General features: G+C 43.8%; 2 protein-coding genes across 4 annotated transcripts in view; one reads left to right on the forward strand and one right to left on the reverse strand.

Annotated features, from left to right (window-relative positions):
* Nucleotides 1-214: 214 nt before the first annotated feature.
* FAM161B (FAM161 centrosomal protein B) lies at nucleotides 215-16,242 on the forward strand. Of its 2 annotated transcripts, none has more exons than XM_082648777.1 (9): nucleotides 215-323; nucleotides 2,645-2,964; nucleotides 3,735-4,285; nucleotides 5,866-6,212; nucleotides 6,699-6,826; nucleotides 8,704-8,868; nucleotides 9,095-9,194; nucleotides 10,631-10,773; nucleotides 16,172-16,242. In XM_082648777.1, the coding sequence occupies exons 1-9, from the start codon at nucleotides 270-272 to the stop codon at nucleotides 16,173-16,175; spliced, it is 1,812 nt and encodes a 603-aa protein (XP_082504903.1). In that variant the 5' UTR covers nucleotides 215-269; the 3' UTR covers nucleotides 16,176-16,242. The 2 variants fall into 2 exon arrangements, with proteins under 2 accessions (XP_082504903.1, XP_082504902.1); XM_082648776.1 differs by lacking the exon at nucleotides 16,172-16,242 and adding an exon at nucleotides 11,834-12,452.
* Nucleotides 13,510-23,347, reverse strand: part of ZNF410 (zinc finger protein 410) — a 40,540-nt gene continuing 30,702 nt past the window's right edge. For both annotated transcript variants that reach the window (XM_082648780.1, XM_082648779.1), the window contains exons 9-12: nucleotides 21,587-21,712; nucleotides 20,690-20,830; nucleotides 19,205-19,332; nucleotides 13,510-14,303 (exon numbers count right to left, since the gene is read on the reverse strand). In XM_082648780.1, coding sequence (XP_082504906.1) covers nucleotides 14,265-14,303; nucleotides 19,205-19,332; nucleotides 20,690-20,830; nucleotides 21,587-21,712 — 434 coding nt within the window. In that variant the 3' untranslated portion in view covers nucleotides 13,510-14,264. The remainder of the gene's footprint in view (nucleotides 14,304-19,204; nucleotides 19,333-20,689; nucleotides 20,831-21,586; nucleotides 21,713-23,347) is intronic.

Consider the following 23,347-nt stretch of genomic DNA (forward strand, 5'->3'; position numbering starts at 1 on the left):
GCTCTCCAGTCACAGGCCGCTTGAGCCACCACCTCAAAACCGGAAGTATAACGAGCAAAAAGAATAGGCCAATCAGAAAACGAACTTTGCCTGCTTGGGCGGGATAGATTAGAGGCTGCCTGGGAAGGGGACTGGTTCGTGTATCCCCCTCGGAGCCAATCAGAGGCCCAAGCTAGAAAGGGGAGGAACCTGACCCGCTTAGCTTGCACCTCCACTGCCGCTGTCATCCCCGCTGTCTTCGCCGCTTCTGTCTCTTCCCCGCTGAGAAGATGACCGTGGGGAGGTCTGCGGGAGCCTCCGGCGGCGCTCAGTGGAGCCGTCAGGTGAGGGGAGAAAAAGAAGGGGAGTTATCGTGTCTGCGCCCCGGAAAGGAATCCCTAAGAGAGGAAACTGTTTGAAGTTGCCTTGGAGACAGACGGCAAGGGCGTGTCACAGGGGCGTGGGATTAAAACGGACAGTGTTTACGGATGCGGAGGCGGACTCCGGGACCGGAACCCCTTGAGCCTTATGTCAGGCTCTTTATAGAACCATAGAAATGGCCCCCAGTTCCCGCTTATCCTCTCAACCACCCCAGGACTAATAGCACGATTGTTGTCTCCATTTTGTAGAAGAGAAAAATGAGGCGCAGAGAGATTAAGAAATTTGCCCCCAAATTCATAGAGACAAAGTAAATTGGTGGTCGCTTAGGGGTTGGGGAATGAGGAGGGTTAGGGAAAATAAGGAGTGACTGCTAAATGGAATGGGGTCTTTTGGGGGGTTATTAAAATTGTGGTGATGGTTGCACAACTCTGACTATACTGAAACCCACTGAATTGTACACTTGTATGAATTGTATAGTAGGTGTGAATTATATCAATAAAGTCGGGTTTTTGTTTTTTGTTTTTTTGCGGTACGTGGGCCTCTCACTGTTGGGGCCTCTCCCGTTGCGGAGCACAGGCTCCGGACGCGCAGGCTCAGCGGCCATGGCTCACGGGCCCAGCCGCTCCGCCGCATGTGGGATCTTCCCGGACCAGGGCACGAACCCGTGTCCCCTGCATCGGCAGGCAGACTCTCAACCACTGCGCCACCAGGGAAGCCCAATAAAGTCGTTTTTTAAAAAAGGAATTTTCCTAAAATCACACGCTCTTTAGTAGCAGAGCGAGGGCTAGAGCACATACATATCTTTGACTCAGAATCCAGTGTTCTTTTCAGTATTAGAGCTGGATCCAGTTCAACCATCACCAAGTGTCACTTGGAGGCCTGCAGCGGCCCTTCCCAACTGGTTTCCAGCTGCAACCAACCAGTCACCCTGTGGGGTCCCATCATGGCCCCAGCCTGCTTCTTTCAGGATATCTCTTGCTACTATCCTCCAACCACACTGGCCCTCTTTCTACCTCTCCAAAAGTCCAAAATTTTGTCCCTGCCTCAAGACCTTTGTATTTGCTTTTCTTCAAACCCCAAACCCACTTACCCCAGATCTTAGCAAGGCTGGAGTTTTTCTCACCAATCAGGTGTCAGTCTAAAAGTCCTCCGCAGTGAGAAAGTAAAAATCATCCCAGGACTGGGAAAGTAAAACTCAAGACTGTAACAGACCCAGATGAGGCCAGCAGCAAGATCAGCAGAAATCAGTATTTCTCACAGGGCCACACTGTACCTGCAAAATGACTAATACCCCATACTTCTAAATGATTATGCTTACTTATCAATTACCTACTCAGCCCTACTTTGCTCTTGTCACCTTTTGAATAAAAATTGCTCATTCACCCAGTTACTAAACTGTGCCCTCTTTCTGACGGCATCCATCCATCCTTGCTTCCCCTAACCCTCCTCAGAATCATTCAGGACAAGCCAACCCTAGAAAAAGCCCCCACCCCATGCCAAGTTCCCTATACTTTCCCATGGTATGCTGTAGCAAATTAATAAACCTAGTTCTGATTACAGGTACATTCCTAGTGGTCTTTATCTGATGGGCTTTTATCAACAGAAAAGCGTCCCATAGCGACTCCATCACTCTATAATCTCACAGTTTCATTGCTTTTATTGGATTTATTACCATCTTACATTAGCTTTCCCCCTTCACTAGGATGTAAGCCTCATGAGAGTAGGGACCTTGTTTGTCTTCTTCGCAGCCTAATACTCAATGCACACGAGGCACCCAATAAATATTTTCTGAATGAATGGAGTATTTAAGCCCAGTTGGATTTCCCACTTTCTAGGACTCTTTCAGCTCGACCACACTGTCTCTCCTGTTAATTACTTATTCCTAGTAACAGGGTAGGAATTAGCTAGAATATGAGGAAAGCAGCGGTATAGACAAGGGAAGCAGGAAAAGGAAGATTGGCAACAAGTAGGTAAAACCCAAGTAGGGCAGGTCCCAGAGAGTGGCCAAAGTTACAGGTAGGATTCCTGGAGAGCAGGGGTGCATGGTGGAGGTAGGTTCTCCATAAATGCTCACCGGACTGCATGAACCAACTTCAGCTCTCTGCTTCCCTTTCCCACCCTTCAACCAAGCACACCTCATTTACCAATATGTGAAATTTCTTTAAAGCAAGGAACACATTTTTCTTTGTCCCCTGCCTCAGTCCCTAATGTATACTTATTTAAAATGAAATTAGTAGTTTTTAAATCACAGTTTGACCCACAGTCTTACTCTATTTCATTTCAGATATTTCCCCCCAAATCCTCCTCAGACACAGAGGCAGAAGAGGAGCTGTGTGGGAATGGGCTGGTTTTGCCCAGGGCTGGCAAACTCAGTGAGTTCATCAGCCCAGAGGAGGAGACAGATTCTACTTCTGACTCAACTGCGAGTTTTTACGAGACCCTGCAGGCACTAAGGCAGAAAGACAGGTGGTGCCTGTTGGAATCCCTTTATCTGTCTGACCCAGACAGTGATGAAAGCCTCTCTGAAGATGATGAGGACCTGGAGAGTTTCTTCCAAGACAAAGGCAGGGGGAAGCCACAGGTGCAGTCCCCCCGCTCTCCGAGGTAAGGCAGTGCAGTTCAACAGCTGCCTCACTGCACAACTCTGGCCAAGTCACATCATGACTCTGGGCCTCACCTTCCTCCTCAGTAAAACAGAGACCACTCCTGCAAGTGCCACCTACCCAGGCTTCAGCCCAGAATCAGCCAAACGTGTTCTGGTTCCTACCCAGCAGTCCTGAATCACTTTGGGTAACCTTGAGTCACCTGAAGGTTTGGGATCAATTAAAGAGATGCCTTTCCCAAATATACTACCTCCCTGAGAATGGCAACAAGGTCCATTTCCCTTGGCCAAGCCCTGCTATATGCATATATACTTTATCTCGTTTAATATTTACTTTCTCCTCCCAATCACCCTGTAAGTAGATATTATTTTTGCCATTCTACAGATGAAGAAATTGAGGTTCCAAGAGAACCTCGCTCAAGGTCACACAGCTGGTCATTGTTTGAAGCAAGATTGGAACCTGGGCCTGACTCTAAAGGCTTCCTGTGTACGAATGCACTCTTCTCTCTACCGAATGAAAATATTAAGAGTGCAAAGTGGCAATTCTCAGGTCCATTCTAAGGAGAGACTTTCTACTAGGGCTGCTAGGATGGCCTGTGGGAAGGAGAGAAGCCTGGTTGAGAAAGGCGCAGGCCTAGAGGCCTGTGGGGCTGCAATGTGAGGCTGAGAAACTGTGACCTGCTGGAAGGGAGGGGGAAGGAGGAGGATCTTGGAGGAGCCGGGCCTCCTGGCCCCCCTGTCCTCCACGCACAGAGCTGCTCTCTTCCCACAGGTGTGGCTCCATGAGGCGCTGCAGCTCCTTGAGCAACCTGCCTGCCGATCTTCCCAAGGCTCAGCCTCAGCCACCCTCCAGCTCCAGGCCTCCCTCCCAGCACAGAAGCATCAGCTCCTGGGCTTCATCCATCACCGTCCCTCAGCCGTTCCGCATGACGCTGCGCGAGGCCTGGAAGAAGGCCCAGTGGCTGGCCTCCCCTGCCTCCTTTGAGCATGAGAGGCAGAAGGCCCAGAAGCAGGGCCAGGAGGAGGCCGAGTGCCACCGGCAGTTCCGGGCACAGCCTGTGCCTGCGCACGTCTACCTGCCCCTCTACCAGGAGATCATGGAGCGCAACGAGGCACGCAGGCGGGCAGGGATCCAGAAGAGGAAGGAACTGCTCCTCTCTTCCTTGAAGCCCTTCAGCTTCCTGGGGAAGGACGAGCAGCGAAAGAAAGCCATTCAACAGAGGGACCTGGTCGCCACAGCTAAGGCCCAAGTCCCCAAGCAGAAGGCCATCAGGAGGATCCCCACAGCCATTCTGGAGCCAGCCCTCGGGGACAAACTCCAGGGTAAAGACATCCTTGCCTCCTGCCTGCCTCCTGCCTGGGGGTACCAAGCAGTGCTGTGGGGGTTTAGTCGGGCTCAGGGGTCACCCTGGCTCGGAGATGGGCTGTTCGGGCAGACCCGCTAGAGGCCTTGCTCAGTGCAGGCCACGGGGTAGGGTTGGATCTGCCCATACAATGGGGGCGCCTAGTCGGGAGAGGAGTAGGAGGCCCCGGGTTCATCCCGTTGACCTCACCTGGCTCAGTGAGTGGATACGAAGGCCTCTGCGGCAGCACGGGTGCCGGAGCAGAGAACCAATGAGACGTCTGAGTACCAGCTTAGGCCTGCACCACCACTAGCCAGCTGCCCCAAGGAAAGCCCCTCACATCCTGTGAGGTACTCATTTCAAGACGCATAGGTCAGTTAAAGGACTCTGGCTTTATTCGCTCATTCCGTAGCATGCGCCACGTCCCAGGCGTGAATAAATAGACGTAGAGTTTGCGGACATGGGAGGGAGACCAATAATTACAAATGTGACAAGTCACTTGCAGGAGTTAAAGGGGGAAGCCTAGGGGTCCAATGTCACCTATAATAGAGGGACCTGACTTAGAGTGTGGTGGGCGGTGGGAACAGTTAGGGAACGTCCCGAGGGAAAGTGAGCACTGTCCTGAGGGAAAGTGAGCACTGACCCTGAAGGAGGAGCCATGGTGAATTCAATGAAGAGGGAAGAAGAGTGTACCAGGCAAAGGTAATAGCATGGAGGTAAGAAAGCTGAGCACACCCAAGGCATGGAAAGGTAGAGGGGAGACAGAAGAGGAGCCGGGGGTGGGACAGACAGGCACAGGCCAGACCTGGGGCCTTGTAGGCCATGGGAGGGAGTTTGGACTTCATCCCAAGGGCAGGGGGAGCCACTGAAGGGTTTTAAGTAGGGTGGCTCACGATCAGATACGAAGCTCAGAAAGCTCACTCTGCTGTGGGGATAATTGTAGGGGAACAGGCAAGTCCAGAGGGATGTTGATCTGTAGGAGCCTATTTCAGTGATTCAACTGAGAAATTATGAAACTAGTAGCAGGGAGGATGAAAAGAGGCTGGACCGGAGAGCGGTTAAAGAGGAGGCGGCGGCAGGACTGATGAGCGAGGAGGACATGAGAACAATGTGGGCAGTGGGCTTGGGCAGTTGGGTGGACGGTGGGGCCTCTGCCTGAGAAGGGAGACCTGGGAGAGGAGCAGGTGACTGGCCCATCCCTCCTGCTCCATCTCTGAAGAAGGAACCATAGAAAGTGCTCAGTAAGTGTAAATGGTAGCTGCTTCTGCAGCCTGATTGGCACACAGCAGTGGTGTCCTAGTCAACATTCATTAAGGCACTCTCCAGGAAAAAAAAAGGAAGTTGATTTGCAGTGTTTGCCATTTTCATGGTATAAATACCCCTATCCTGGCCAATTTCAAGCTTTCCACACGATGCCAACTAGCTCGGAAAATTCCTGAAAAGTTAATGCTGAGTTCCAGCACACTAACTGCGAGTGTTTAAGAGGGAAAGCTCGCCACACCTTTTGGTTTGAGGCTTGGTCCCTTCTCACCCCTTGCTCCCCTGACTTCTTCTCCACAGAAGCTGAGCTCTTGAGGAAAATTCGCATCCAGATGAGAGCCCTGGACATGCTCCAGATGGCCTCCTCCCCCATTGCCTCCTCCAGTGGCCGGGCTGACTCACAGCCTCGAATAGCCACCCGGACCCGGGAGGAGAAGCTTGGGTTTCTGCACACTGACTTTGGATTCCAGCCTCGGGTGAATCCTGCCGTCCCTGACTATGAAGAACTTTACAAGGCCTTCCAGAAAAGAGCTGCCAAGAGAAGAGACACCAAGGAGGTGACTCGCAACAAGCCCTTCTTGCTGAGAACCGCCAGTCTGCGTCGTACTCCTCGGCCCTGTGATGCTGCCGCCTCTGAAGGGAGGAGGGTGAGAGCCCAGGCCGCTGCAGGAGGGTCAGGGCTGAGGCCCTAAACACAGGAGGGGCCAGGTCTCAATGGAAGGCACTTCTCATGACACTTTTCTATCTTAATTTTTTTAAAACACCGGCTCAGCTGTAAGCAGATCCACAGTTCCTAAAAATTTAAGACCACAAGAATACTTCCCTTCCTTCCCTCTATGTAGAGGGATTTTTCAGAAATAAGTGCAAGCAAGTCTGGAAGGCAGGGAGTTGGGGTCAATTGCCATGTCCCAATACCAATTCCAAAGAATTCTTCTCATTTAATTAAAAACTTTGGGATTGATATCCAAGTCTTGCCCTGTTTAACTAAACTCAAGATCTCATTACCCTTGCCTTAACCCCAAGAAAGACCTGAAGATTCTCTCTGACTAGTCCTTCGCTAAAATTGAATCCTAGTTAAGATAGAAACTAATTGCACGTGCTGTCCTACCAATATTAGCCTTCATTTCTTCTAGGAATCTCCACAGCCACCCGGCACACCCCTGCCAAGGAGTCGTTCTCTGAGTGGGCTTGCTTCCCTCTCTGCCAACACCCTCCCCGTGCACATCACAGACGCCACCAGGAAGAGGGAATCTGCAGTCAGGTGAGTGGTCAGGCTGCATGAGACCCACAGTGCTCAGATCTTAGCCCCAATGCTGGAAAGCACTCCGCTGCTGGCCTTCTCTCCTGTTTATCAGAGAGACCGAAAGGGGTGGAAGGGGAGTCTTGATCAGGACAGGAATTCATGTGACTCTCCACACTTCGTGCTGGAGAACACTTAACCATCACTCAGCCAATATTCATGGGGGACTCACTTTGTGCCAGGCACAGCATTAAGGCTGGAGATACCTTATAGAACCTATAGCTTAATATCTAGTCTGAAATACAGAAAGGCAAAGAAGCAACTATCACATCTTGTGAGTAGCACAATGATGGGGAAATGCAGGGGACTGTGGCGGGGAGGGGCGGGGGCGGGCACTGGGCAGCCTGGGTCTTTTGTAATAGATGCCTGAGGTGAAACCTGAAGAATGAGAAGTCAGCCAGACAAAGGCTGGAAAGAAACAAGTTTCCAAACAGAATAACATGCATAAAGACCCACTTGGTGAAAGAGGAAGGAAGCGTTAGGAACAGGAATTCAGAGAAGCCTGAACCTGTGTGTGTGACCCTGCCACAAAGAAGATGAGGCATCCATCGCATAGATTTGAGATTCTCTGAGATTCATCTTGGGGAACTATTAGAAGTCGGTTGGGAAGCAGGAGCCTCCTTATTTGTAACTCTTTAACTGACCTGACTCTGTCATGGTAGTCTCATCCAGACAGCACCCCAGCAGGAGTTCCCCCACTAGGCCTCTGAGCTGAAGTCAGCAGGAGAGGTCATGCTGTAACTGGTGGCTTAGCTCTGGGAGAGGACTGGCATCTCAGTGCCTTCCTGTGGGGCTCACAGAGGAGTACATGGAATCTACTTGGCTCTTTAAGACCCACAACAGGGATTTTGGAAATGTATTTAGAATCCAAGGTATACTCCCTCCTTCCTCAAATTTCACAGCGTTACTGAATCGAGGCTAAATGCATCAGAATCCTGAGGTCCCACTACGATAGGTCTCATGAACCAGACAGTGGCCCACCTGCAGAGAATGTCCATATCTCCGTTCTGGCAATAGGGAGTTTGACATATTAGCAGATTAAACTGTCATGCCCTCCTTCCTAATAAGTCCATTTGAATATAAACACCCTACTGCAAGAGTCTTGACTGTTTTATCTTTTGGTAGAACTCTCCATAGTACCTTGTAGAATTATATTTGTACAAACTAAGTGCTGCTGGTTGACCCCAAATTGTGCATTGAGGGAGGCCCATTTCCAGTTCTCTGTGGAAATGCAGGTTTGTATTCCCAAAGGACCATGGACCCAGGCACCTTCCAGCCCACCATTTACAGCACAGTTGTCAAGGGCAGAGGCTTGGGAGTCAGACATCCTGGTTCTAATCTTGGCTTTTCCACTGGCATGCTGGGTAGCTTCAAGCAAGTGGTTTACCCTCCCTGAGGGTCAATCTTGTTGCCTATAAAAAGGGAGACTTACAGTCCTTACCTCACAGGGCAGCTATGAGAATTTACAAAAGAATGGCTATAAAGCACTTATTGGTGCCTGTCTGCACGTGGTTCAGTGTAGGTAGCTCAGCAAATGGTAGCAATTAGTATTATTTTGTTTCCAGATGGCAGGACACCTGAGTGTAAGAATATTTTAACTCATGTTTTTCAGTTCAATTAATGAACTTCTCCTGGGGTAGAAACTCACTGTCCATAGTGCTGGGAAGGCTTCATCTGCCAGTGCATTTAATCCGGAATCTTATTCTTTCTGAAATGCCAGTGTGGTAAATTACTCACCCATTCATAGAAAAAACCGACTTTCCAGAGAGGTTACTAAGATTGCTTTTAAGTATACCCAGGTTGGTCATTTGTATTCTTTTTTTGCCTCTTCCCTTTAGAAATTCACTTGAGAAAAAGGACAAAGCAGATCAAAGTACTCAGTGGTCGGAGATGCACAAAAAGAAGTGTCAGGCGATATCTAAATCTGTGACCTTGCGTGCCAAAGCCATGGATCCCCATAAAAGCCTGGAGGAGGTGTTCAAAGCAAAGCTGAAAGAGAATCGGTCGGTGTCCTCCGTGTGTCTAAGGAATAACTATCTTGGGAGCCATTTGCCTTGAAAATGGCAAAATGGGGTTATTACAGTAGGCTCCTGTAAGCATAGTCAAGGATTTTGCCAGGCACAGTTAGGAATTTACCATGTCTGTGGGAGTTATTCCACTTAACTGAAATTAAAGGTATTCCGGATTGGAAAAACCTGGAATTCATTCTAAAAATCTTGTTAATTCCAGGAACAATGACCGTAAAAGAGCAAAAGAGTATAAGAAAGAATTGGAGGAAATGAAGAAGAGAATACAAATAAGGCCCTATCTCTTCGAACAAGTTACCAAGGTAAATCTAAACCGTCATTCACTTTCTTTCTGTCTTAGATGAAAGGGCTTTTAGAAATTACGAAACAGCTTAATATCTGGGTATTAAACACTTCCTTTAGGCTCAGATTCTAAATTTGGCTCATTTTATTACTACCATCTTTCCCCAAAGTAAGTAGTGCACTGGTGAACACTGGACTGATTTCATCCAAGACTGGATTCCAAAGGCATTTATAAAGGGATATTTCACTTCCTGGGGTTTTCTCTATAGTCTAGCCTTCAGCTTGAATCAGAGTGGGGGTTAGATCCCAGGCATACAATTGACAGTTTGGCTGTGTTGGAGTATCTTTAACTTGCTACTGTCATGTCTCCTTCTGTAGTGCTGGTGCCCTGGGCACCCCCAGCCTCTACAGCTGTGGCACATTTATAGATCTTCAGGGGTTGAGATGCTCACAAGCACCCCACAAGGCCTCTTCCAGATTAAGTGGCTTTCTGGCTGGAAGAGTCACTTTAAGATGTTCTCTAGACTCCTAGGGAAGTTGGACACAGTTGAGATCTCCCTAAGGAAGCTCTGGGGCTACTTGAACAGTAAAGGCCACCATCCCAGATAGCTTTGAGCTGCATCAAGCTCTGTAGATCTCTCTCCTCTCCTGAGTTTCAAACAAAGTTGGCATTCCCTAGTGACCTGGTTCCAAATGTTGGGCATTATCTGTCCTATAGCCAGTGCATTATTTAGGCATTTCCTGGGTCCAGTCCTTCCCAATCCCCTACATATTACACACACACTGGACTGTCTTGGATTTACTTAGAAACTTGCATTGCTAAGTAAAAATTTCTCATAATGACGTTTGCTCTTCATGTTAGCTTTTTCCTAGCAAGCTCACTCTCAGATCTCAAAAGATCTTTCACCACTCTAGGAAAAATGCAAAGTACTCTATATGACTTTGCTCTTGAACACTTAAACAAACAAACAATAACCTTTTTTCTGGTCTACATGCATACCATCCAACCTGTTAAGAATGTTACAAGTGCAGCTTATTTTCAATTTGTTATATTTCAGTGTTCCTGATGATGGTTTGGTTGCTTTTAAATGTTAAAAATGTTTTTAGTCCATCTTTTTCATCTGGGTCTCACTTGGTCTTCCAAAAATCTAAATCCTTGCCTCACAAAGGTGTGGTTCCCAAAACAACAGTTGGCATCTCCTGAATATTAGAAATACAGAATTGCAGGCCCCATCTGAGAACTACCTAATAAGAATCTACATTTTAACCCGATCTTCAGGTAGGTTCCTATGTACTTTAAAGCTTGAAAATAAGGCTCTAAGTAATTTTCATACAAATCTGTGTCCAGCACTACTGGGGGGGGGGTGGAAAAGCAGTATTATAAGCATACAGATTAAGCAAACAATTCAGAATTATCTGGTAATTCAGCTACAGCAAATTAACTTCCATTCCACAGGACCTTGCCAGGAAGGAAGCAGAACAACGGTATCGAGACACCCTGAAGCATGCTGGGCTGGATGAAGACTTTGTGAGGAACAAGGGTCAGGGCAACCGGGCTTTACAGTGGAAGGAGCAATCAGAAGTCCGTGATTGTCCCAGGTAATCGGAGATACTGCTGTCATCCTGCAGCTCTCAAGTCGCATCTCTAGTAATGCCACTCGGAGGAAGCTTTAGAACAGTCACTCATATTTTGAGATCACAATCCTGTATTTATAGAATACTAATCTAGAGATCTCCAAGTAACACATTTAAATTTGGTGAGTAGTGCAGTTGTGAATAAAATATAGCTATTGTGTATTAGGTCTAGATTCCTTCAATTTGAAACAGATCATTTTTCCAATCCCAGTCCAATGCCATCAGTCGAAAGTACTTCTGCTTCAATTCTGAAGAAAAATCATGTATATTTTTACTTCCTATAAAATGATAAACTACACTCTTCATTTATTTTACTTATTGGATAAGTGAAAGTAAAAACCATTATAGGGCCACAATAAAAGCTGTAAATATCCTGTACAATCAAAGCCTTTCTTTTCCCCTCAGCTTGGTCACCATGGCTTGTTCAAATCTAGCTTTTTTAAAATAATAAATTTATTTATTTATTTATGGCTGAGTCAGGTCTTCTTCGTTGCTGCACGCGGGCTTTCTCTAGTTGCGCTAAGCGGGGTCTGCTCTTCATTGCTGTGCACAGGCTTCTGACTGCAGTGGCTTCTCTTGTTGTGGAGCACAGGCTCTAGGCACGTGGGCTTTAGTAGCTGTGGCTGTGGACTGTAGAGCACAGGCTTAGTTGCTCTGTGGCATGTGGGATCTTCCCAGACCAGGGCTCGAACCTGTGTCCCCTGCATTGGCAGGCAGATTCTGCACCACTGCACCACCAGGGAAGTCCCAAATCTAGCATTTTTTAAAAGCAACTCACTAGCACCACCTCCTCCATTGATATCATATAAGTCAAAGGGAGAAAAGCACAGTATTTCTATTACTCTAAATTTTGTTTCAAGTCCTAGTAGCCCTTCCCCTAATTCCTATCTCAGTTTTCCCCCTAGAAATTTGCCTTTATACCCCATACAAAATAATGATAATGTTGAAACCATGCTTAAGCCTTACATGATGCTTCCTTTGATTTAAAATTTAAAATTTTATAATTCTTTAATTTATTCTGCAGCACTCATGAAACTACAAAACTCGGCATCAGGAATCCACGGCAGGATTTAGAAGAATCTCTAGAACAGCCTACAAGCCCCAAGAAAGAACTAGAGAAGCTGTCTTATGAATTACCAGATAATCTCAAATCATTTGGTTAATCAGTATACTTAAAACTACTGCTTTCGAATAATATCAAGCAGCTACCTTGGGGTTGAGTCAAGGCAGGCAAAACTTGGGTTTTGAGTCATGGTTACTTTTGGAGAATGGGGGAAAGAAAAGTAAATAACAGAGAATGGGCCAAGTAAATCAAAGTGGAGAAGTTCAGGGTAGAGGGATCAGAGCTAATTAAGGGTTCTTGCTTTGTGCCTCACACTTAAGCATACAGGTACAGAAAAAAGGGCATAAGCCCAAATGCCTACAGAGACTAGTCAGGAAACACATGGGTCAAATGGGCTGGCTGTCAGATTAGTAGGAGATAGTAGAGACTAGAGAATATCAACCCTGATGGAATACAGGCCCAGAATTGCCAGATAAACCACATTTTCAACAGAAACCAGAAATGTGCATGTCGGCAACTAATTTAAAACTTACTGGGAATTCCCTGGCCGTCCAGTGGTTAGGACTCCACGCTTTCACTGCCAAGGGCGTGGGGTTCAATCCCTGATCGGGGAACTAAGATCCCACAAGCTGCGCAGCCCAGCCAAAAAAAAAAAATTATTTGGAAATAATATGTGGGAAAAACAAAACATGTTTGTATATCAGATTAGCCCATGGGGGATGACAAATTTGCAACCCCAAATACGGGGTTTCTTAGCCTCAGCACTACTGATATTTTGGGCCAGATGAGTCTATGCTGGGTGAGGGAGCTATACATTGTAGGATGGTTAGCAGTACCCCTGGCCTCTATTTACTAGATGCCAATAGCACCCCTCTCCTCAGTTATGACAACCAAAAATGTCTCCAGATATTACGAAAAGTCCCCTGGGTGGCAAAATGTCCTTGGTTGAAAACCACTGTTCTAGTATAAAAGTAAGGCTACTGGAAGCCAAAACTGGCATTTTAAGAATACAAGTAATTGATATGAACTCAGTCTATCTAGCACAGGATAATTATGCATGTCATTAACAAATTAAGAACTATAATTACTTTATTTAAAACAGCAGTTAATTCTTTGCTGTTATCTGCTTAGAATGTGTCACTGTGTGCATGTGTGTACTATGTTAGCATGAGGTTCATTTTAATAAATTTGAAACTTCTGACAGCCATGATTTTCTAGTAGGTGATCTCTGGATACTTTTCTTCTCACCAATAATAATGAAATATTCTCTCTCAGTAACTCTGAAGACAGGATGATGGTAGCAAGAGTGCCTACTCTGACAGAAGAACCTTTCTCATGTTTTTAAAAGTATCTTTCTGGAAATATTCAAAAATATCTGCTATTATTGCCATTTTTCCAGACTCAAACATGGTCCTTTTGGTGATGACAAGAATGATACTCTGATAACTACCACGTGGGTTTGCTAGTTGGAGATGAAGATGCTCATGTCATCTTCCCGAAGACTTCTGAGCTCGGTTTTACCTGCATGGACTCCTGAGGGTAAATCAGTGCCCTATCTTAAAGGGAAAGACTGAATTATTTTCTTAATCTCCTCTCAAAAGGAAACAAATTTTGTTTAAAACAAGGAGCCAAAGAACTGACTGGCTGTTTTGTTTATTTAAAGGGAAAACAATTGAAGCTCTGAATCAGGTGATTTTTAACTTAAAAAAACAAAAAGCAAAAAACAAACAACCTCTTAACATGCTACTGTATGTTCCATAAACAAAGAAAGCAAAGTGGCCAAGTAGAGGTGTATAGGACAAGATAGTACCTCAGCCTGGGACAAGCAGGGATTCAAGTAATTTATTTTTTTGAAGACCAGTGGCAGAGAGTCTCTTACTCGGGTTGCTAAAGGGAGAATGTCACAACAGAACTGACATCACTCCCTTCTCGAAAGCAACAAGGCATCTTGAAAGCTTAACTTCTTGGTGAAGTTTTATGGTTGGTGGCAGGATTTAGTTCACCCATGTGAAAAGACAGCTCAGTATGGGATGAAAACTCTTCAAAGGAAAACCTCCCCTCAACAGTCTTACTGAGAAACTTCAGCCAACAAATAATCAAATTCACTTTTGGGAGAAGTCTATCCCAAAATTGTGCAGTGGGAAGAGAGGTAGGTACAGTTACCCAGCCCACATTCACTGCTTTCTTTCTTGTCTGAATCAGATGGTAGTTGAAGAGAAGCTCTCCTACAGTCATCTTCTAGGCCAGGAAAGATGAACAGAGGCAAAAGTGGGGTCCTGTCCTTCACAGATTCATTTTGGTTCTGGCAGACTGTGAGCCATAAGCATCCTGTTCCCACTACATGCACTCTGGGATCAGGTAGAGCTGATCTTCCAGGAGTCAGCACCCATGCTCATGTCCGTCCTTCAGTTAAATCTCCTTGGTTTAGTAACTGTAAGAGATTAAAAACAAATCTGGAATAGTTACCAGTGAATAACAGGAAAAATAATTCATACTAAGTGAAAGGTTTACAATTGGGGGTGGGGAATGCATTGCAGGGGTGAGTCAGGGACAGCTAGTTCCAAATCAGAAGATATGCACAGACTGATAGATCTCATTTATATACTGGCCTTGGGACAGCACTTTGACCATTCCTACTATAGCAGTAAAATATCCTGATAATAATTATAATATCCTATAAGCCAAACTATTATTTGTGTAATCACATACTCACTAGTCAGTGATGGAGGAATCTATAACCACAGGGAAATCAGAACTGGTGGAACCAAAAATCTTACATCAGTCAGTTAGCCAAAGTACAGGCTGAAGGCTCAAGAAGAAGTAAAAGGAATGGAGTTCTACGTGAGAGCTACAACTCACTCATGAAAAATCCAGGGATTTCCTGGGCTTAAAATACCTTTCCTGTGATGAGGGAAGACAAGCCTGAGAGTCTCCAACAGGGTGGCAGCTACGGTGGACATTCTACTCTACATTCAGGGTTCCTGTTGAAAGGTGTTTTTGTATAATAATTGATGAAATTGGGTTCCATTTTATTATGAAAAGAAAATGAGATGGGAATAATACAGTGAAAACAGAATAAACATTGTTAAAATCTAATCAGATAAATTCTAGAGCTGGAGATATATTTATTTGGTGATCTTAATTTAGATGAAGGTAGTTTACATAGTAGAATTCAATGGTATGGAATTTAAAGAAAAATTTTAAACTTAGAGAAAGAAAGCACAGATTTCATTTGATACTGTGTGGTAGAGATTAGGAATGGTGTATTTTTAATCTAGACCAAGATCCAGATGTTTACACTGTAACTTAGCAATGGCACTTTATGAGAAATGTTAAAGAATTTGTAATTTCTGTTTTCCTCCTTGTTTTATTTGGGAAATATTCTAAGATATAGTCAAAGCTAACTGGCAATCACTTATACTGGTTCTTGAATTCAAGAATGTGAAGTCAGTGTGGCTATGGAGCCCCATTTGGGATGACCTTTAGTCCACAGAAGGTCAAAAGCCCTGGGGTCTCAGCTGGGTCTGCACAATGAGTCCTCTGTCTGATTCTCAGAAGACCTGGCCACACTGAGGAAAAATCAGAATTGCCCAATTTGAACCATCTGAGTGAGAGTTAACTTGTAGTTTTTCATATACTTTCCATGATAATTTCTGACACTTGTTCTTGATAAGTTATTTTTATTTTTAGAGCATATTTACAGGAGTCCAATTAGAAGTGCATCAGCAGATTCTTACAGGTCTGATCTACAATGCATGGTGATCTTTAAAAAACAATTTGGAATGGGCGTGTGTTGTCTTAAGGGTTGCTATTGCCTTCTCCTTCTCTGGCATCTGAGATAATCCCTAAGGAGTCAATATTCCTCACTCACTGGAGGAACAGTCAGTACCTGGACCCCGGATGAGGAAGAGGATGAAGCCTGGAGCCTTTAGGGGCTTATAGCTTGAAAAAAAATGAAGGTATTGAAGGATGTGATAAGCCCACCTTCAGAAGGAAAAGGAGGGGATGAGCAATGAAAATGCCTTGATGGGAGGAAGGTAATAATGGTATAGTAAAGGAAAGACAAAAGAAGTGAGGCTCAGACAGAAGTTATATTTGTAAATACATAAGGATCCATGAGGAAGAAGTGATAGTGAAGGATTTTCAACTACATCTAAGGGCAGCACTTTCCTCTTGCGGTGTTAATATTTTTCTATTAAGCATCTGAGGCTTCCATTCTGAAACTGGGTACACAGGACTTAAAGGCCCTTTGTGTTCTCCTGGAGTGAAGGCCAAGTTTTCCTTTGTTTTTTTTTTTAGGTAGTCCGTGTTATTGTGTCTGCCTGAGGCTGTGAGTGAGCATCTCCCAGACAAGGACACTCGGAAGCCAGCTACAGGTTCAAGAGAACAAATGTGCTATTACTGGACTTTCTGCATACACAAATCTGACCATGTCATACCCCATTTAAAACCATGCAGTGGCTACCCAGTGCCCCCAGGATAAAATCATGTCCTATAAGGCCCTTAAAGAGAAGAACCAGCTTGTCTTTCCTGCTCTCATTTTTCCATCCCACACCAATCTCTCCATTCCATGTCCATCACACTCAACCCTTTGTGGTTGCATAGTCAGGCGTGCTCCCTCTCCTTTGTACACATTGCTACCTTTACGCCTGTTCAATTTCTTCAAATCTCTCCCACTTCTCCATCAAGATGATTGCTATTCATCCCTCAGGTCTCAACTTAAACTCTAAAACTTATTCCCTGACTTCCCCCAAGACTAACACTGCTACCCGGTATAAAAATTGCCAGTTCACTGACCTGTTGCCCTTCCCATTCTAAACTGTACAGCACAACTCCAGGGGCATCATTTACATAGCTATGGAGTTATGAAAGGCAGAGGTCCTAACTCTGACTCTAAGCTCTTTGAGATAGAGATTATATTTTGTTTACTACTGTATAACTAGTACCCAGCAGAGTGCCTTGCACACATCAGGTACATAATATCTGTTGAATGAATTATCTTTATTCATCTGGCGTTTATTTGGGGTAATCTGGAGTGCTTCAATTAAAAAAGGTATTTAGCAGTATGGGAGAGAAAAACTCCAAAGTTTCAAATATAAAAAAAGAAAACGTTGGGGGCTTCCCTGCTGGCACAGTGGTTGAGAGTCCGCCTGCCGATACAGGGGACTCGGATTCGTGCCCCGGTCCGGGAAGATCCCACGTGCCGCGGAGCAGCTGCGCCCGTGAGCCATAGCCGCTGAGCCTGCGTGTCCGGAGCCTGTGCTCAGCAATGGGAGAGGCCACAACAGTGAGAGGCCCAAGTACCGCAAAAAAAAAAAAAAGAAAGAAAACGTTGAGTGTTGTGGATTGGTATGTCAGGATAATAATTTGTACTAGGTACAAAAAGAAGGGGATGACTTTCCTGAACTATTTCAGAGCAACCCAATAGTTAATGCAAGTATTTCTTTTATAGAAGAATCACAGTTAATAAAAGCAGAAGAAAAAAAGAGAATAAGGTATCACTGTTTTGCAAGCCCTAATGAAAAAACAGATCTAGGCCATGATCAGTAATGGTTGCCAAAACTTTTACATAACCCACTGGTCAATCTTGAGATCAGTAAGAGGAGAACAACCAAATATCACGTGTCTCCTGATGAGATGTAGTAGGAAGCAAGAGTACCACCTATAAAATATTCTTGCCAAGAGGAAAAACAAACGGTAATCTAATCAAGCCTCTAAACGTAATTACCAGTTTTCAGGAAGTCTGTGGATAGAGAAATATATCAAACAACAAAAGGAGTCAATCAACCAAAATCAGAATGTGGGAAATGCTATAAGACAAACAACCCAATTCCTTAAATAGATAGCCATACTGAAAAAAAGAGGGGGAGGACTATTAGAGAGAAAGAGAATTATTAACCAAATGCAATGTATAGGCTTTGTTTGAATTCTAATTCAAACCAACCAACCATAAAAAGATTCTTTCTGAGAAAAAATTCAGAAGGCTAAGAATCAGAGGATATCAATAAATTATTGTTAATTTTATTGGGTATAATAAAGATATGAAAAAATAACAGAAATATTTACAGATGAAATGTCTATGATTTGATTTAATACTGCAGTACAAATAAATACTGCAGTACAAATACCGCAGTACAAATAAAACACCAACAGCAAACAGTAGGAAGGAAGTGATAAGAACAGTAGAGAGTTAATTGTTGAAGATGGGTGACAAGTACATGGATTCACTATACTATTCTCGTTCTCAGTATTTATACTCTTTGAAAACTTCCATAATAAAACATTTTAAATAGATAAACGAAGAGGGGAACAAATAAAGGAAGACTCCACAGGTGAGACATGTTCCAAAGCAGTTACCAGGAGAAGGTGACTTAGGAAAGAACCAAATACCAAATAGCAAAAACTTTCAATATAACATAAGCAAGACTGAGACAATGGGTCGCAATGATGAATACAAGGAAAGGTCCTGGAAGAAACATTAGCATGCATGCCCAGAGCCTTCTGATCCTGGATATCCTCAGAAATATTACAGAAAAATTGAGACCATTCAATATAGGAGGCAGAGTCATTTGAATGCTGTAACAGCGGACTGTGGTCTACAGGCTATAATGAAAGGAAAAGTGAAAGATACTATAACACCAAAGCCAGAATATACAGGCTTTGGCAAAAGCTTATGCATATGAAACAAGCTCATGAGGAAGTAATCTACCTCCACGACATAAGGCCAATAAAATATCCTAAGATTCTAGAAGCCCAACTGGTTTTCATTCTGTTTTCCGGGTCAGAGCCAAAAAAAACAGAGTAAGGGGTGCTTAGAATCAATCTAAAAGCCCCCTTTGATTTAGATGATGGTTCTCACTCAACAAGCAAGTGGACACATTCCCATATGCCCAGTTGGTTCAGCCTGGTATCTCCGAGACAACTGGCCCTAGCAAAATGAATGATAATTATTTCTAATGATTTTGTCACTATCTTTTTTGCTCAAGGACTACTTTGTCCCAGGATGTTATTTTCTTTATAAAATAAAAGCAGCATCTTCATCGCAAGTGAGGCAAGAACAGGAGGCGCGGATCTCATTAATTAGGGCATGTGTATCAAGGAAACTAGAGCTCAGAGTCCCAGCTGTGAATGACCAATCTCCCAATTCAGCAGACCCTAATACTCAGGTTCCTTTCAAACCTGGACTCATGCTTAGCTTAAGGTAAGATATTCTAATCTAAGTCTCCAGGAAAGGGGAATTGGAGAATTTTTTCAGATCCTCGGAAATAGATTCCCAATCATTCTCCACATTAATCTCCACAGAAACAAAGTAAGGGCAAGAGACAGTTTTACCTCCTGTGGATTTACGGCAGTTAAGACAGACACCTCATATGACTGCCTCCCTGACTGCATGGTCACCAAATGATGCGTCACATCAGGCACTGAAGACAGAGGACGTGGGGATCCTTCAGCAAGCACCTCTGAAACAGCAGAAAAATGTTTCAATGCAAAGTGAATCCACAGATCTACCTACCTACCTTCATTATCAAGTCTCTCATTAAGAACGCTTAAAACTGTTCCCTGAAAAACTGAATCCCACATTCCTGTGTTTCTTCCAAATTAATTCCTGCCTGATAATCACTATCAGTGAATTTGCAAAGTATTACAAAAGGGGGATGGGAAAAAAAGGCAAGAAATCTTGATATAACAGCTGACCATTTTTCAGTATGCCAATTTAGAGTAATATGGCTTTAGCACTATTAAAAATTGCTTATGAATCAGGGAACCAGAGCCAACGCTTAAAGCAGTCACCAGTGATGGAAATAGTGCAATACGTGCTAGTCAAGAGCTTAAACCTGGCTCCAAAGTTCCTTCTCACTGTCTCTTCCTCCCTTGAGACTTTCCTCCTTAGTATCATTTATGAAACAGAAGAGGCTTATTGTGGAAGCACACTCTGGGCCTTGTAGGCTCCATATATAAGTTACACAAACATGGTCTTTATACCCAAAACTGACTGACTGGGATATGAGTAACGAAAACAAAGGATCTCAGACTTATTAAATGTTCATCAGCAGAATCACCACGAAAATCTTCTGGAAATTGCTTACACATAAACCACTTAGCTCTCAAATAAATTAAGGGTACCTTCTAGGGGCTTTCTAGCTTATATTGCTCTTCCAGGATACCACATACCTTAACGTTTGCTTATACACTATCTTCTACTCACTCAATGTTGTTTCCCATATGTAAGTTTTGACTTCTGAACTAGATTTTAAGGTCCCTGTCTTCTACTTTTCTTTCCCATGGTGCCAGGTACACATTAGGCACTGAATAAATGCATGCTGACCTCACCTGTTAAGTTTTTCAGAGAAGAGGGCCTGGCCTGTGTAACTTGGGTGAAATTTCTATACCAGAGAGGAGCAACTGTTTCCTAGAGAGCCCTTTCTTTTCTCCAGAAGATATGGCTTTTGAAGGTATGGAGAAATTGCTTTAATTCTCCTCTGTAAAACCTGGTTATGTTCTGTTTAAATATTTTAAAAGTTAAGTTCTTCCATAACTGCAATAGGAAAGATAGAAACAGTTGGGCTAGGATGCTAGGATTATGGATAATTTTCTTCTTAAAACTTTTTATTCTTTTGTAACATTATCTTTTCAATGAAAAAACTTTTTAAAATATTCACTTTTCCACTCCAGAGACAACACAAATGCTACTCAATCATACCATTTCTACTCACAAGAAATGAAATTAATTAAAACCTCCATTTTGGAGAAAACCCCATTCCTTAGTCCCTAGTTGCAGCCCATTTTCCCCAAATAAAGGAGAGTTGAAAGTCTTACCATCATCAACTCCTAGGATAGAATTGGTATTTGGTAGGTTCAAGGACTCTCCACCAAGGCTGGGCTGAGAATTCATAGACACCAGGTTTTTACTGGTTACTGAAGCCTCTTCAAGCAAACTACTGCCCATTAGTGGCTCAGCTGCACAGAGAATAGGATGTGAGAGACATACAGCAGTCAAGGCTGTGCCTGGTCCCCATTTTCCTTCACGAGAAGCTGGCTTTTTTTTCAGAACTAAAAGTTAACCTGTACCTTGGATGCCACCTCCTCTATTTCACTTACTTTTGGGAAGCAAAAATAAACCTAGAAGGGAAGAGTTTGAGCCTCATGGATAAATACCCTTGCTTGTGATCAGCATCTGGATAACAAACATATAAAATGGGATGGGTGCATCCTTAGAAAGGAGTATTTAGAATAAAATAATTGATTAAGGAAAGGCATGGAAAGGAATAATAATAAAAACATATTATCAAATTTAAGCTAGGGTAAAAAGGGAGTCATGACTGATAAGTAAAAAATGCTTAAACTCTTGTCATACAGAAATCTTCATCACAGTGACACTCAAATGATGGTTCATGGATCAGCACCAGTTACCATCAAACTCACTAGAGGAACTTTCAAAATTATAGACTCCAGGATTTTACTACCAAGTAATCTCATTTATCAGGTTGTTTTGTTTTGCTGGGGGGGAGGGGTGGACAAGCAATACACAATATATGTTTTAAAAGCTTGCAAACGATTTTACTGTACAGCTACATTTGGAAACCACTAGTCCATCAAATGAGACCAATCTCTCTACCCAAAATAGAATCAGAAAATTTCCACATCAGACAGGCCAGTTATTTGGCTTTTTGAACCCCCAAAATATAGCCCTCCACTATACCCTCTTCTCCTTACCAGTTTGTTCCTGCTCTTGACTCCCAGCTGCTCCCATCTGCAAGTGATGCTTTCTCATGTGCACATTCCTGCTCCCACTCTGAGAGAAGGTCTTCCCACAGACTTGACACTGATGTGGCTTCTCTCCTGAAACACAGACCCGGTTAAGACAGGGGAGCCAAAAAGACAGGGTACATTTCTGACAGCAAGAGAATGGACTCAAGCCCTAGGTGGAGAAGCCCAGAGGATGTTAAACTAAACATTAAGAGGCTACTCCTTCTCCCATGCCGCACCTTCCCCCAGCCTCTCAACCTTCAGTACACAGGGGAAGGCTGGAAAGTACACCAGGAGGGCTTAGCACACTCACTGCTCCCAGCCTCCAGTACTCTCCAGACCCACTGTACTGCTGCTTCCACAAAACAACTTCTCTGGTATAAGATCATGGTAGACACAGAATATTTACTTCCCTTTTCAGATACAGTCTTCCATGGACCTCAAGGACATGCACTAGCCTCAAGGATTCCAACCCTGGATTCATAATATACCTTTACCCCGTTTCCTGCCATAACTCCCAGTCTTCAATGTTCACACTGGTGGTTCTTCTACACAATGATCTGAACTATCCCTTAGGTCCTCAAGTCTGAAACCCTCAACTTCTATCCCACCTACCCAGACAACCACACTTAGAGCGGGGTCAAAAACTTATGCCAAAGAACAAAAACAAAAACAAAAAAACCCTTATGCCTACAGGGGACTAGTAGATAGCAAAACTAAGTGAAATGACCAGAAAATTTCCAGAAGAGGCAGAATATAGAGAGCCAGAAAGCTGGTCAATGACTGCCTGGATCTGGGGGTGGGAGCAGGAACTGACAGCAAAGGGGCACAAAGGAACTTTTGGTGTGATGCAAGTGTTCTAAAACTGGATTGTGGTGGTGATTGTACAATCCTATATGTTTTCTAAAAATCACTGATGTGTATACTTACAATGGGTGAACTTTAAGGTATGTGCATTAATAGGTCCAAAAGCTGTTAAAAAATAACTATAATGGATTGAAATACAGTGAATATGTAGAAACACATGAATTCAAGATAATATTAATGAGAGAGAGGAAAAAAAAGCAGTGAAAATGACACTACTAGAAGTAACCAGAGTACGAATTTCTTATTCTGAAAACTCACAGTTAAAAGAATTACACATTTATCCTGCCTTTTGTGTACAAATTACCAAATAGCCCTAGTTGATAGAGACCCATTATACAGAAGAATTCTGGCTAACAAATGTGAATGAATAATAGAATTAGAAAAATAACATTTTACAACCCTGCTGAAATAACGAATTCAGGCATCATTCAGAGATGAAACCATAAGGCTGCTAGGGAACATTACAATGTGGGGATCAGGGTGTTACCACCTGAACCAATTGATCAATTTTGACAACTAGGCTCAGTATGCCTCCTGATGTGATGCAAAATGAAACACAACCACCTATAACATAACCTTGCCAAAATCTTCGAACCTTTGAAGCTTTTAGGAAATATAGGGGAACAAGTTAAATGACAGAAAAGGAGGCAAACCAACAAATTCAGAACGTGGGATGAGCTACAGGACCAACTGACTCTGTTGTGCAATAAGTCTATAGCATGAAAAACAAAAAGTACAGATAGATCTAGATTCCAGAAGACTTACTAGCCAAGTGCAACGAGTGGACCTTGTTGGATCCCGATTTAAACAAAGGCACTTTAAAAGACATTTTTGAGACAATTGGAAAAAAATTAAACATGG

The sequence above is a fragment of the Grampus griseus genome, assembly GCF_964374135.1.
Source record: "Grampus griseus genome assembly, chromosome: 2".
In the NCBI taxonomy this organism is placed as follows: Eukaryota; Metazoa; Chordata; class Mammalia; order Artiodactyla; family Delphinidae; genus Grampus; species Grampus griseus.